This window comes from Mirounga leonina, unplaced genomic scaffold (genome assembly GCF_011800145.1).
Source record: "Mirounga leonina isolate KUSES-001 unplaced genomic scaffold, KU_Mleo_1.0 Mir_126, whole genome shotgun sequence".
In the NCBI taxonomy this organism is placed as follows: Eukaryota; Metazoa; Chordata; class Mammalia; order Carnivora; family Phocidae; genus Mirounga; species Mirounga leonina.
In genome coordinates, this window is record NW_023270314.1 from 26,387,254 (window position 1) to 26,402,141 (window position 14,888).

At 44.6% G+C, this 14,888-nt stretch overlaps 1 protein-coding gene across 2 annotated transcripts in view; it reads left to right on the forward strand.

The window, feature by feature from the left end:
* BIN2 (bridging integrator 2) overlaps positions 1-14,651 on the forward strand; it is a 30,210-nt gene extending 15,559 nt beyond the window's left edge. Inside the window, exons 4-13 of one of the 2 annotated variants that reach the window (XM_035002642.1) lie at positions 280-374; positions 913-1,008; positions 2,458-2,565; positions 2,884-2,969; positions 4,108-4,183; positions 5,048-5,130; positions 8,699-9,449; positions 11,583-11,663; positions 13,128-13,202; positions 14,180-14,651. In XM_035002642.1, coding sequence (XP_034858533.1) covers positions 280-374; positions 913-1,008; positions 2,458-2,565; positions 2,884-2,969; positions 4,108-4,183; positions 5,048-5,130; positions 8,699-9,449; positions 11,583-11,663; positions 13,128-13,202; positions 14,180-14,209 — 1,481 coding nt within the window. In that variant the 3' untranslated portion in view covers positions 14,210-14,651. Of the gene's footprint in view, positions 1-279; positions 375-912; positions 1,009-2,457; positions 2,566-2,883; positions 2,970-4,107; positions 4,184-5,047; positions 5,131-8,695; positions 9,450-11,582; positions 11,664-13,127; positions 13,203-14,179 lie in introns of both variants that reach the window. The other variant, XM_035002641.1, reaches the window with a different exon arrangement.
* Positions 14,652-14,888: the final 237 nt, after the last annotated feature.

Genomic DNA, 14,888 nt, shown 5'->3' on the forward strand with positions numbered 1-14,888 from the left:
AGGAGAAGCAAGCTCCTGAGAGCTCTGAGGATGGAAAGAAAAACACCCAGTCTCAGGCGATTTATCACTGGCCTGCCCCTGGGGCCCGGACTGTGTGGGCATAGGAAGAGCAATGTTTCCTGTCCCAGCCCCCGCCCAGCTTTCCTCATGGGTCACCCAAACCTTCTGGGGGTGCGCGTCCTTCTGAAGTAGACCCGCTGATCTGCCCGTTGACCCGTATGACTATAGCAGCCTCCTTTGGGGGAGGCTGTAAGGTGGGACCGACTTCTCTCCTTTCAGTGATGCATGAAAGCTCAAAGAGAGTGTCAGAAACCCTGCAGGAGATCTACAGCAGCGAGTGGGACGGTCACGAGGAGCTGAAGGCCATTGCAGGGGTAAGAGTGTCCCGGCTTCACAGCTCTTTAGCACTTACTTCTGCCTTCTCTTAGCTTCTCCGTCCAAGCAAATAGGAAAGCAAAGGAGCCAGTCCGCATCCTTCATATGTATAGCCTCAGCAACAACCATGAGGGTAACAACAAGTGTTCCCTGATCTGCGGATTCCTCTGCAGTCGGCCATCTTCCTCTCTTTAAAACCTTATGGAAGTTCTACCTACATAAAACCCAGCTGGTTGTCTTTGAAAGCTAACTTCATGCAGTTTTTTCCTCCCAAATTTCCTTGTCCTTCAAGCTCGAGTCCAAGACTGACCATCTCTTCCTGTTCTTGATCCCTGAAGGTATGTCCAGTGTCTTATAGGGCGGTTCCTGGGGGCAGGGCTGTTTCTTCATCTGACTCTTCACCAGAAGCCAACGTGACATTCTAAACACAGCACTCCAAAAGGAAGTTTGTGCGGGAAGAATTTGGGTTTTTCCCTGCTTGGCATTTGTTGCTGAGAAGTGGGGCCCTCACCTCTGCCCTTTGCCTCTACCCCACAGAATAATGATCTCCTTTGGGAAGACTATGAAGAGAAACTAGCTGACCAGGCGTTGAGGACCATGGAAAACTACGTAGCCCAGTTCAGCGAGATTAAGGTAATCAGTTTCAGAGTTGAGGGTGGCCCCCAGAGTAAACATCCTAAGTAGAGTTCGAACCCATGATTAGAAATGAAGCTAAGGGGGCACCTGGGTGGCTCAGTCGTTAAGCATCTGCCTTCAGCTCAGGTCATGATCCCGGGGTCCTGGAATCAAGCCCCACATCGAGCTCCCTGCTCAGCGGGGAGCCTGCTTCTCCCTCTCCCTCTGCCTGCCGCTTCCCCTGCTTGTGCTCTCTCTCTCTCTGACAAATTAATAAAAAAGAAAATTTTTTTAAAACTAGCTGATATGTTTATTGTAGAGAAGAGGAAACTTGGAGGAGTCCTAATAATTATCTTCCAATATTGGGAGGTCTGTTAGGTGAAAGAGGGATGCATCCTGTTCTAAACGGTTTCAGAAAGCAGAGTTAGAATTCACTTACTCATTGAACTCAGATTTATGAAACACCTACTCCGTCGGGCACTGCACTGCTTGTAGATTAATAGGGAGAAATTAGAGGGATCCTGATTTAAGTTTCTCATAGAGCTTTCAAACACTGAAATATACTGTGAAGTTGGGAGTTGAAGTTCAACTTCAAGCAGAAGTTGAACTACTTACTTTGACTATTACAGAGAAGCTCCATGTATTAAATAGGAAGTTGGACCAGATAATCACTAAGATCCTTGCAAAATCTATGATTGGATTTGTAGTTTGGATGAGATTGAGTAGACGCTCTCTCGGTGCACACAATAATTTACTATTTTATTATGCTTTAGGGTTTTCAAAACACTTTGTAGTCAGCATTTGATCTTTAAAATAACACCATAGAGCAGGTGAGGCTGCTGAAGTTCCAGAAGAGATGTGCCTTGCCCTCCATCATAAGGCTAATAAGTGGCAGCAATGGGAGTAAGACCCTAAACTCCTGACTTTGAATTCAGCTGGATCCTCAAGGCCGTTTCTCCTGGAGGCTGAACCTGTGTTTAGTGGGTTCATAGGAAATATTAACATTTAGTGCAGGCTTCCATGTGCTCTGTAGAATTTCGCTTTACTCTATACCCCCCCACACACACACAGCCCCCACGAGAATTCCCATTCTTTCCAAATAGTGAGGGAAATCCAATGGGCACCAAGCTGTTAGAAAGTGAAATTTGGGGGCGCCTGGGTGGCTCAGTCATTAAGCATCTGCCTTCGGCTCAGTCATGATCCCAGGGTTCTGGGATTGAGCCCCACATCGGGCTCCCTGCTCCACGGGAAGTCTGCTTCTCCCTCTCCCATTCCCCCTGCTTGTGTTCCCTCTCTCGCTGTCTCTCTGTCCAATAAATAAATAAAATCTTTAAAAAAAAAAAAAGAAAGAAAGTGAAGTTTGGTAATAGGACCCAGTAATTGTGCCTCTCTGTTTGCTACTCTGTTACCTGTGTCCTGGCCACTGAAAAGTGAGTATCAAGGCCCTCTCTCCTGACTCTGGGTTAGGAAAGAATTGCCAAGCGGGGTCGGAAACTTGTGGACTATGACAGTGCCCGGCACCACCTGGAAGCGGTGCAGAGTGCCAAGAAGAAAGATGAGGCCAAGACTGCCAAGGTAAAAAAAAAAAAAAAAAAAGCCAGGTGAAACCTTCCTGCCCTCCTTCCCCCCATAACGGTGGCAGGTGGTTGGGCCAAGCCGGGCTTAGGAAATGATAAATTCAGCATCCAGCATCCTGAAGGAAATCCTGTTTCCTCTGACCCTGATACTCAAAGGATAGTCAGAGACGCAAGGCTGGGGAGGGCATGGGTCTGGGGAAGGAGAGGCATGGTTCCAGGTAAGCCAAGTCCCTGAAAGAATGCAGGGAATAAAGGCGGCAGCCTCCAGCGTTAGATTCGGGATTGAGGGAGACTGTCCTGTCTCTTACACCCCCAGGCAGAGGAAGAGTTCAACAAAGCCCAGAGTGTGTTTGAAGACCTGAACCAGGAACTGCTAGAGGAGCTGCCTGTTCTTTATCATAGGTAATGACTGACAGGAAAGGCCTAGACTCCTGAGCCCGTGGAGGCCCAGGTTACCTGGCAACCCAAGCATGTCACCTCATGAAAAGAGCTCTGTTCCAAGAGTGAGATGTCGCCTCAGCCCTGCTACTGGCTTGCTGGGTGATATTAGGCAAACTGCCTTATCGCCCCAGACCCTGGTTTCTTTATCTGCAATGAAGAAAGATATAGCCAGGCTTGCCCTGCTGGCTTTTCTGGTTTAAAGGCAAGATGCTTCTTGGATAGGAGAGATCTTGGCAAGTAAATTACTGCCATCATGGGAACTAGGAATGCTTCAGTGTGTATTGTTTTAAACGAGCTTGGTTCATGAACATCCAGATTGACCTAGAAGATAAACCATGGGATGATTATTTCTATCAATGATGTCTTTGCTTCACAGAAGGTAAAAGTGTTTTAGATGTATCTGGGTAGAAATTCTATTTGTATCCTATTTTCATTGTACAAGATACGCTGCAATGCAGCTGTAGTCCGTATTTTATATTGCCACTTAATATTAGTCTATGTAATGGAGCCTTTTTAATAGCTACATGTATTCCAAAACACTAATTATGTGACTCCTAATTTAAATAGCATTGAAATTTAGTACAATTTCTTTAAATGTAAACTCCCCCAATTCATTTATAGTAGAATTCCACTAACGTGCATACAGCTCCATAGCAGTCCAAGTATTGCATAATGAGAAAGAATAATTATTTATTATAATAATTATAATTGCACGGCCTTGTATTTATAACGTACTTTAAAAATTCTTCAGAGTACTTTCATTCATATCGCTTTAATACCTAAAGAGCCCGAATCAAGAGAGCTTCATGCAACTAGAGGTCTCTTACACTTTGGTGGCAGACTGGGCTGTTAAATGTCTCCTCTGACCTTCCCACCCTTCTGAGAGTCAGGTGTGCTACTGGCCTGGCTCTGACGAATCCAGATCCCAGAACATCCTGAGTCTGGGGTGCGGGGTGCTTTTCTCTGAGGAGTCTTAGTGTTGGCTTAAGCTCCTACCTTGTATTTCAAAGGTTTCCTTCACTAGCACTTACCTGTATGTGTCGTTGTGGGGTTTTTTGTTATTGTTTTGGTTTTGGTTTGTTTTTTTGCCTCCTGATAGTCGTATTGGCTGTTACGTGACCATCTTCCAAAACATTTCCAACCTGAGGGATGTCTTCTACAGGGAGATGAGCAAGGTGAGAAACCTCTGGCCAATGTAGACACCTAGGTAGGTTTCCCTAGGAAATATGAAAGTAGCCCTAATTTACATAATCACATTAAATATTGATATTGGCACCACAGGTTTTTACTTTTCTCTTGTGATGAAAAAATAGCACTTGATTGACGGTGTTCAACGGTGTCAAAGCACAAGTATACACATCAGAGGGCCCTCCCCGTCTCCATTAACAACTGAATAATGGCATCCAGACTTGAGCTTCAGATAAATAGAGGAGGTTAGGCCTATGGAAGAGCTGAAATGGGGAGCCAAGCTGTGAATCATTATCTTTAGTTGCTAGGGAGGAAGGAGGGCAGTGCTTAAACACAGGTCTGTCTCTCAGGTAGTTGGGCATGAATAGAGAAGGCCAGTCCTATTGAGTGAGACGCAGCCACAGAACACAACCTCATGGGGCCTTTTCTAGTCCTGGGATTCCAAGACTGTGTTCTGTCACATCATTAATTAAATTCATGCACACCTCCGCATATTCCTCTCCACAGTTGCTTTAGCTAAATTATGGTTTGCCTCGTTAATATTACAATGGGTTTTTCTTCCCTGGATTACCTGAGAGAAGCTAGAACCTCAACTCAAACATCAAACATCAAGGACCCAGCCTTGAGAGAGCCGCCAGTCTGTTGGAAGAGGCAGAACCTAAGACACAGCCAGTCAAGGAAGAAGGGGCGACAGGACAGGACCCTGGATGCTAGTGCAAAAGAGATGAGGGAATTTTATAGTGAAGGGTGGGGAGGTTTTATTCCGGGAACTGTCTGAAAGGGAGAAGAGAAGGGATATGCCCGTCTCAGGTTCCCACTGGCTAGCAACCCGTCTCTCTTGCTGTCTGTAGCTGAACCACAGTCTCTACGAGGTGATGAGCAAACTGGAGAAGCAACATTCCAACAAAGTCTTTGTGGTGAAGGGAGTATCAAGGTGAGCAACTCCTGAGACTCCTTGCTCTTTCGCTTGTCCTGTGAACATACGCAACACTCTCATTTCCATCCCCAATCCTGGCCTTCCCTTCATGTTCACGTGCATGATACTGTTTATTTGTATTATGTCCCTATATAAATTCTTTTTCTTTGTATGAAATATTTCAGCTATCACTAAAGGTATAAAGAATAATACACTAAAAAAGAATACAGTAAGTAGCCATACAGCTGCCGTCAAATTTAAGAAATCAACTATTATAAGTATTATTGAAGTGCCCAGTGTCCCCCTCCCCACTCGTCCTGCCCCTCACCAAACGTAGCCACTGTCTTAAATTTAGTATTTACTTTTCCCATGCTTTTCTTTTTACTTCTCTTATACACACAGAAAATACCGTTTTGCATGTTTTTAAACTCCATAAAATGGAATTATACTATATATGTACTTTTGCAACTTCTTTTGTTCTCTTTGTATTGTTTGTGAGGTTCATTTATCCTGTTGCTACATGTTGCTAGCTCTGGTCTTTCCTTTCCCTAACTGTTATGGATGCTGTTGCATAGCTAGTCTACAATTTATTTATCTATCCTCCTGCTAATAGACATTTGGGTTGTTTTCCAGTTTCTTGCTATTAAAAATAATGTTGCAATGGATACATTTTACATTGCTCCTGTGACTATTACCAAGAGTGTCTAGGGTGTATACTGGGAGTGGAGTTGCTGAGTCATAGTCTGTGCATTTGGGCCTCTTCAGCCTTACTAGGTATTGGCATTGTCAAATGGCTCTCCAAAGTGACCGTTCCAATGTACAACCCACCAGCAGTAAATAAAAGCCCCCATTGCTCCATATTCTTGCTACATGTGACATTGTCAGACTTACTAATTTTTTCAAACTAACGGGTATGAAATGGAATTTTTTGCAATTGTAATTCATATCTCTACAATTGCTAGCTAGCTTGAACATCTTTCCATGTTATTGGCCATTAAAGTTCCTTTCTGTGACTTTCCTGTTTATCCTTGTTTTCACATTTTTCATTTAGATTGTTTACCTTTTAAAAATTTTTTTTTAGATTTTATTTATTTGTCAGAGAGAGCACAAGCAGGGGAAGCGGCAGGCAGAGGGAGAAGTAGGCTCCCCACTGAGCAGGGAGCCCAATGCGGGACTCAATCCCAGGACTCTGGGATCATGACCTGAGCCGAAGGCAGACACTTGACTGAGCCACCCAGGATCCCTAGATTGTTTACTTTTTTAAAAAAATTGATTTATACAAGGTATTTTTTTGTGTGTGTATTCTGGATATTAATTCTTTAATGATATGCACTGCAAATATTTTCTCAACCTGTTATGGCTTACTTTTCATGTGTGTGTGTGTGTGTGTGTGTTCATACATTATGCTGATAAACATAAGCAATTCAGTGATCCTTTAGAATATGATCACTTTCTTATTCTGAAGCCTTTGCTTAGGAAGATTTAAGTTCCTTCTATGTACAAGGTTTTATGCTGAGAGTTAGAGATCCAAAGACGTAGGAAACATGTCCTTTGGGTGATTTACCAGAAGTTGGAAGGACAGAAGGTGTACCTAAGGAGACAAGGAATGATATAAGCTTGCCTATACTAAGTACCTAATGAAACCAGCAGGAATTCCAGAGAGGTAGGTACTTCCCATTGTATGGATGGTCAAGGAAGACTTTAAAAGGAGGTGGGGAAACTGATCTTGGGACTTGAAGGTAGAATCAGGCTCACGTTTGTTATTTGTACTATTCATCTAGCAATTTGTTACAGACTATTAAAAATAATCACTAAAGGGTCAATGTCGATTTCCTAGATGAATTCCCTTTTGCTCCAAAAATTCTATTTCTCTGCATTGAAAGCCAGAGTTCTTTCTAATTGTCCATTCGTCTGAAACCTACTATCACTTAAACCAAGATGTCCCAGAACCTTGTAGGGAAATCTGTTTTTTTCTTGTTATGTCCTGGGCCTTCTATACCTGCTGACCCCGAGAATGCTAGTGCTAGAAAGAACTTATGTCACTCAGCTTATCTCACGTCAGAAACTCCCACAAGGCAGGAACTAAGTTTCTCTCTTTCTCTTCCTATCCCCGTCTCCCATCCTTGTGCCCATGTAACTGGTACCTGTCGAGTAAATACTTGTGGGTTGCTTAATCAGTTTGTGGACAGTACACAGGAGGCACTTGAGGAGGCGAGTAGGAGTCAAGCCGATGTCGGCTGTAGAAGCACCCAGCAGGGTATCCAGCCTCCTTGATGAACGTTAGAGTCGATTTCACTGTTCGTGGTAACTGTGTTCTATAAAGTCACGGTGAGCACTGGATCAGTGAACACTGAACCATTGCTGCTAAGGGAAACACAGAGTTAGGTTCCTGTGAGCCCCTGCTCCCAACGTTTTCATCATAACCTCGTCTCGTGTGTGTGTCTGTTTAAAGACACCTTATTGAATACAGATTGCTGGGGCGCCTGGGTGGCTCAGTCGGTTAAGCGTCCGACTGCTGATTTCAGCTCAGGTCGTGACCTCAGGTTTGTGGGATGGAGCCCCGCATCAGGCTCTGCAATCAGCATGGAGTCTGCTTGAGATCCTCCCTCTGCCTCTGCTTCTTGCCCTGCTTGTGCTCGCTCTCTAAATAAATAAACAAATAAAGAAATAATACATATTGTTGATTCCTTCATATTGAACTGCCAGCCAACAGCACCATAACTCATGCCGAAGTGATGTTTCTCTAACATGTTTTTTTCTCTGTAAGGCACGTCACACTCTTCTGGCTCTAAGCACTTTAGTGCTATACTTGGAGGCCATTTTAAACAGCAAAATCACCAACAAAAAGCACAACAATGTGAAAAACATGGCCAAAAGGACACATTTGCAGTATAAGAGCTGAAACAAGGCAGAGGATTGCCTTCTTAGACCTCAGCTGGGAAAGTGCTCGTTTTTCAAAGCTCGCACATGTCCGTGGCTGGCTGCGAAAGCAAAATGAGTATTAATTTTGGAGTTGTAGATAAATTTTAGGGAGTAGGTGAATTTGCAAATATAGAACCATCAAGGATCAACTGTATATCACCCATGGAATCTTTTCCACAGAGAAAATATTTTGTCAGCGTTTTGCTGTGTTTCTTTCTAGTCTTGTTTTCTTTATATGTTTTTACATAATTGAGATCGTGATGTGGATAAAATTTTGTAGCCTCGGGGGCCTGGGTGTCTAAGTCGTTAAGTGTCTGCCTTCGGCTCAGGTCATGATCCCCGGGTCCTGGGATCAAGCCCTGCATTGGGCTCCCTGCTCTGAGGGAAGCCTGCTTCTCCCTCTGCCACTCCCCCTGCTTGTGTTCCCTCTCTCGCTGTGTCTCTCTGTCAAATAAATAAATAAAATCTTTAAAAAAAAATTTTTTTTTGTAGCCTCTTTTTCACCTTAGGAAGCATTATTGCAAAGTATACAGACTTTCTCATATTTTACATTGCTTTGTTCTGTTTTATTGTTATGTGCGTGCATCATTATTTATTTGGGGGTGTTTGGGTTGCTTCCAGCTTTTAGCTCTTCTGAATCTGAATGCTCTTTCTTTTTCAGCAGCAGCAGACGCTCTTTGGTCATCTCTTCCCCAGTTTGCACATCTGCGGTCTCTAGCCCCCTGACCTCACCTACCAGTCCCTCTGCGCTTTCTTTGAAGAATGACAGGGACTCCACCTCAGCAAGTGAAGAAGAGCTGGCATCTGATCTGGCCCAGGGAGAAGAGGATTCCAAGATTAAAGAGCCCTTAAAAGACAAGGAAAGAGAGGAGGAAGAGTCTGAAGCAAGCTCCTCTGAGGAGGAAGAGCCTCTCCCAGCTTGCAATGGCCCCGCCCAGGCCCAGCCCTCTCCCACTTTTGAGGGCGGCAGGTCCCAGGAGGAAGTTCTCCCTTGCTCGCCATCTCCATCGCCAGGCAGTGCTCTTATCCCTTCAGAGCAGCCCTCTTCTCTCCCAGAAGTAGTCCTCCGAACCCGCACCTCAAGTGAAGGATCTGAACAACCAAAGAAGAGAGCCTCTATCCAGAGGACCTCAGCACCTCCGAATAGGCCTCCTCCACCCAGAGCCACTCCCAGCCCCAGGCACTCCTCGGGGAACATACCCTCCAGCCCTCCAGCCTCTGAGCAGGGTTCTCCTACCAGTCCCAGGGCCTTCTTGGAGGCTGGGACTCCAAGTCCTAGGGCCTCCTTAGAGGTTTCTCCTGACCCACAGCCACCAGCGAAGCCAGTAAGAAATTCTGAGGCCAGAGGAAAGGAAAACATCAACAATCTGAACCCAGAAGAACTTTGTACTTCCCCTACCTTGATGATGTCTGAGGTGAGATTGGATCTGGTTGAGTCTTTTTTTTTTTTTTTTTAAGATTTTATTTATTTATTTGAGAGAGAAAGAGAGCATGAGAGGGGGAGGGTCAGAGGAAGAAGCAGACTACCCACTGAGTGGGGAGCTCGATGTGGGACTCAGTCCTGGGACTCCGGGATCATAACCTGAGCCCAAGGTAGATGCTTAACCGACTGAGCCATCCAGGTGGCCCCCAGGTTGAGTCTTTATTCCCTTTTAAAACCTCCATGTAGATCATCTTTACTATAGTCAGCTTGCCCCAGTTGATAAGCTCTTATGTCATTAGATTACAGTTTTGTTTTTTTTTAAAGATTTTATTTATTTATTTGAGACAGAATTGAGAGAGAGAGAGCACATGAGAGGGGGGAGGGGCAGAGGGAGAAGCAGACTCCCTGCCGAGCAGGAAGCCCGATGCGGGACTCGATCCCGGGACTCCAGGATCATGACCTGAGCCAAAGGCAGTCGCCTAACCGACTGAGCCACCCAGGCGCCCATCATTAGATTACAGTTTTAAGGATATTCTTGGACACCTTTTTTGGTTCTGGGGATTGTTTCACATATTCCTAGCAACTAATTCAGTGACCTGTACTCTTAGGGTAGCTGACTTCTGCAAAGGACTATCTCTAATGTTATTATTATTATGAGCAGATTCTTGCTAATTTCTTTCTTTTGCTCCAAGTTCTGGGAGTTCCCAGTATAAAGAATCTACAACTGGTATCCTGAGCTTTACCTTCTTTAGTGGGGGATGGGGAGGAGGGTCTCATTTCAGTTTGTCATACTTACGGCTACTGTAAGCAAAATGGCATCTGCAAATTTCCGAGGTCTATCTTTGATGAGAGAGGCATAGAAGAAGGAACTCACAGGAGAAAGTAAAGCAAAAGGGGTAGTCTTTTGAAAGGTGAGGATATGGATGAGAAAAGGATTGTGTTAAAATAGAGACCGAGATCCCATGGAGAGCAACCAGTTCCCTAAAGGATCTGGAAATCAAGTCGTATTCTATTCAAATTACATGGAAAGGCTTATGGTATATAGGAGAGAGGTTTGACTTGTCCTATGAGATCCCTGAGGGCAGAACTATGTGTAAAGACTTTTTTTTTTCCCAGTACATTTTGGATCAATATAAGAGGAACTTTCAGCAATTAGCTCTGTTAAAAAAAATAATATGGAAACACAATTTGAAATACAGGGGAAAGGGGGCACAGGGACTTCCCAAAACAAAAATAGGGTAGGCCACCTTGAGAAATAGCCCTCCTTCCTTGCTGTTAAAAGCTAAGGATATATTATCACCTGTCAGGTGCATTGTAGAGAAGATTATGGTGAGACATCTAACTAGATGGCACCAAGATTCATTCATTCATTCATTCATTCATTCATTCATTCATTCATTCATTCATTCCCTAGTTATTTACTGTGCCCCTGCTATGTGCTGGGCACTTTTCTAGGAGGTGGGATATTACAGTGAACAAAACACAAAACTCTCTGCCTTCCTGCATCTTACATTCTAGTGGGTGGGGGGGTGGGAGGAATAAGGGAGATAGGCAAGAAACAGTAAGTAAAATGACAATTTAGCGATGATAAGAGATAGAAAAATTAAGTAGGGGAAGGTACAGGGAGTGAAGGCTAAATTGCAGGGGGGTTTTTGTTTTTGTTTTCATTTTTTTAAAACGTTTTATTTATTTATTTGACAGAGAGCACAAGCAGGGGGAGTGGCAGATAGAGGGAGAGGGAGAAGCAGGCTCCCCACCGAGCAAGGAGCCCAATGTGGGACTTGATCCCAGGACCCTGGGATCATGACCCGAGCCAAAGGCAGTCACTTAACCAACTGAGCCACCCAGGCACCCTCTAAATTGCAGTTTTAAACAGAGTGGTCAGGGGAGACATTTGGGCAGTGAAGGAGGCCATGCAGATATCTGGGAGTCTGAGACTTCGGTGCCCCTCCTTTCACACAACCTAATTCACACCACTGAAGGCTGACCAGGCTACATTGAGAGTCTCCTGTTCTCTGGACAGGGGTCCCGTGGGTACCAGCTAGCATGGACAAAGGGTCCAGGGGTGGCATCCAGGGTGTGAAGGTGTGGAACTCTCTCCTCTCTTGTCCACTTTGATCCACAGGTTTTTTCAGAGTCTGACCCAACAAAGAAGATTGAGGACAAGGAAGAGAACAATAAGCTCACCTCTGCTGACTCCTCTGAGGTACTGACATCTAAGTCGTCAACATTATTATGCTCTCCGTCTTGATTCACATGAGGTACAGAAGGTCCTAACGGAGCAAGATACGAAACTTTTTCCCTTTGTTGGCTTCTAGGCTGAGGAAGCTCTACTGATGGGGAGAAATGTGCAGGGCGTGTAGACAGTGAGTAAGCACAGGGTAAATGTGGGATTTTGAGTAGGTAAAGTGTAGCCACTTTACTTCCCTGCACTAAAAAGAGCAATTCAACAGCATGGAAAATTGAAAATTAATTTATATTTGACTTTGTAATATATTATATGATTTTAGTATGGGGTCATCAAAAGAGTGAATAAAACAGGTTTGCCTCTTGGGCATCATCTTATTGTAGGGGAGATGGTAGGGGCCAAGATACTGTCTGTTTTTGAGAAACAGTTTAGTAACACTGTCCTCCTTGGGAAAGAGATACAGGGTACAACCTCCTTCCCCCTGAAGCCACCTCCTTATATATATATTGGAGATTTATAGTGTCTCCTTACTCCCAGCCTCTCCTCTGGGATTGCTTGGTCATCAGCTAAGGAGACATATTTTTCCTTCCGAATTAAGCAGCTAGAGCATCTCAGATCCTAGCCTATCAGAGTCATCAATCTCCTGAGGCCTATGTCCTGCGAGATCTGTTCACTTCCCTTACAGATGCGCCATAAGTCATACTTTCCCTCAAGCAGAATTATGGACATATCACATATAAAAATGGGTAAATAAAAAGAAAACTGTGAGCAAATCTATTCTTGCTCAGCATTTGAATCACCTGAGAGAGAATGAAGATTCTCTGAAAGAAAGTAACTTTCTGGGAGGTGGTATTACCTTTGGGGCAGTTCATAGCCTGGAATTTGAGGAGGAAATAGGAAGGAAAATTCCTTAAAGGAGAAAGCACCTCAGAGTACCAAGGTCTTCTTCCCCTGGCTTAGCAGTTCCTAGGCAGGGCTTTCCAAACCTTGGGTACTCATCTAAGAACCCAGAACTTTTCCCAAAGAAACCGTCATACCACTTGCCTTTCCTAACCACCATAGCTTAGGATCATCCTCAGTGTGAGAGCCACGGTGCATTCCCGAGGAGGGTTAGTCTAAAAGTGGTAGGTAGTGGTTTTAAGGCCTATATTTATAGTCTCACAGACTCCCACATAGATTTATATACAGATGCATGTCACACAGATCACACGGTGTCTGATCATGGAAACAATGGGAGTCCAAAGACCTGGTTTCCTGTCCCAGCAGGTCATTTGACCCTTTGAATCTCGGTCTCTTGATCTGTGACAGAGAATGACAGTAAAGCCTTCCCTGATGATCTCAGGCCATAGTAGAACAACATTGCATGTCTGCCCTTTGTATTGTCTATGACCCTCGTAAAGTGTAAGGCACAGAAGACCCTTCTAAGCTGAGAGACTCGGGAGGTTGAGCCACTTCTCATTGGCAGAACTCTTCTCTTTGCAGAGCAAAGATCTTCAGCTTCACGTCTCTGCAGTTCCAGAAGAGAGCAATGTCATGGCAACCGTGCCTCAAGAAGAGGTAAGGAGGCCAGATAACGCAGAGAATGGGGTGAGTGGTAAGACTCACATTGGGGGTGGACAGAAGTTTGGCTACAGTCTGGAAACCTCACCATGGGCTACCAGGGGGACCCGGCAGTGAACAACATCCTCAGGGCAAAGTCAAGCAGGCGGGAGCCAGAGGAACCAAGAGTGACCTGGGACTTTGTGGTTTCTGTGCCCATTTCCCAGCACTTGGCCTTGAATCTCTTACCTCTCACCATAGCCTTATCTCCTAAATTTTTTTTTTTTTTAAGATTTTATGTATTTATTTGACAGAGAGCACAAGCAGGGGGAGTGGCAAGCAGAGGGAGAAGGAAAAGCAGTCTCCCTGCCGAGCAGGGAGCCCAACGTGGGGCTTGATCCCAGGACCCTGGGACCCCCTAAATATTTTTATCTGAACTTATTTCAAAAAGGAGTTAAGTGGGGCACCTGGGTGGCTCAGTCAGTTAAGTGTCTGATTCTTGATTTCGGCTCAGGTCATGATCTCAGGTTCATGAGATCAAGCCCCACATGGGGCTTCTCACTGGGCATGGAACCTGCTTAAGATTCTGTCTGTCTCCCTCTCCCCCTGCGCCTCCCCTCCCCCACTTCTGCACACACACACTCTATCTCTTAAAAAAAAAAAAGAGAGTTAAAATATATAAAAGGCACACTAAAAGGTAAATACACACACACACACACACACAAAATATACTCAGAAGTAAATTAGTAACAGTGACCTAAAATGGAGCCATGAGTTAGGCAAGTACAAAAACACATTCTATAAAATAAAATTATGGAGGATGGACCACAAAGTTGGTTCCACACTTCCTAACATCCAAGAAGAAGAGGCAAACCTGGTCAGTTCACCCAGTTCATGATGCCCATTCCTTAAGAGAGAAACAAGTCCCACCTGCCCCCCCCCATGGTTGGTGGGAGGGTAGATCAGCATCTAACCCAATCCTGTTTACTTTCCAGGTATCTACAGCTCAAACTGACTACCTGTGAAGGGGAACTGTCGAGACCTCCACACACACCTCCCCAGACAAGCTCCTCAGCTAGAGGGTATATAGGTCAGAGGGACTTAAGATCTAGCATTCATTTTTAGATTCTCCAACCGTATGAATGCTGGTGGTCTCTAAAGATCTAGCATTAATGGAGGCTGAGGAGCAGACTTAGGGGAGGGAGGGCGGCAGGCTTAGGAGAAGAAACTATTAGATCCCGGGAATATTTAATTCAGGCTTTAGCATTGTTAGAATAAAAATTATATATTATATATTAAGTAAAGTGGGCCTAAAATGACTATAAAAACATCTGTAGACTGAGACACGTCCACATAGAGACACATTACCACACATACTCAAAGAACAGTGAACCACTCATTTTGCAAGACTTAGAGCCAAAAGAACAGATTTTCAGGTTGTTAAATAAAGTATTACTCTGACTATGTTATGGATTGTTTTTTTGACACAAGGAGTTCCAGCCCAGCACCGTGTTCTCCACTTAGGTAAGGTTATTGATTCTACCGCACGTTCAGAAAACTTTAGTCACATCCTTGACCCCCAGCCCCAGTCGGAATGACACCAGGGGCCCCAGGCTCCTTTCCTCAATCCAGATGCTCTACGGCATGCCCCTCACCCCCACTTTCAGCTAACAAGCAAATACCCTGGGAAAGGGATTACATTTT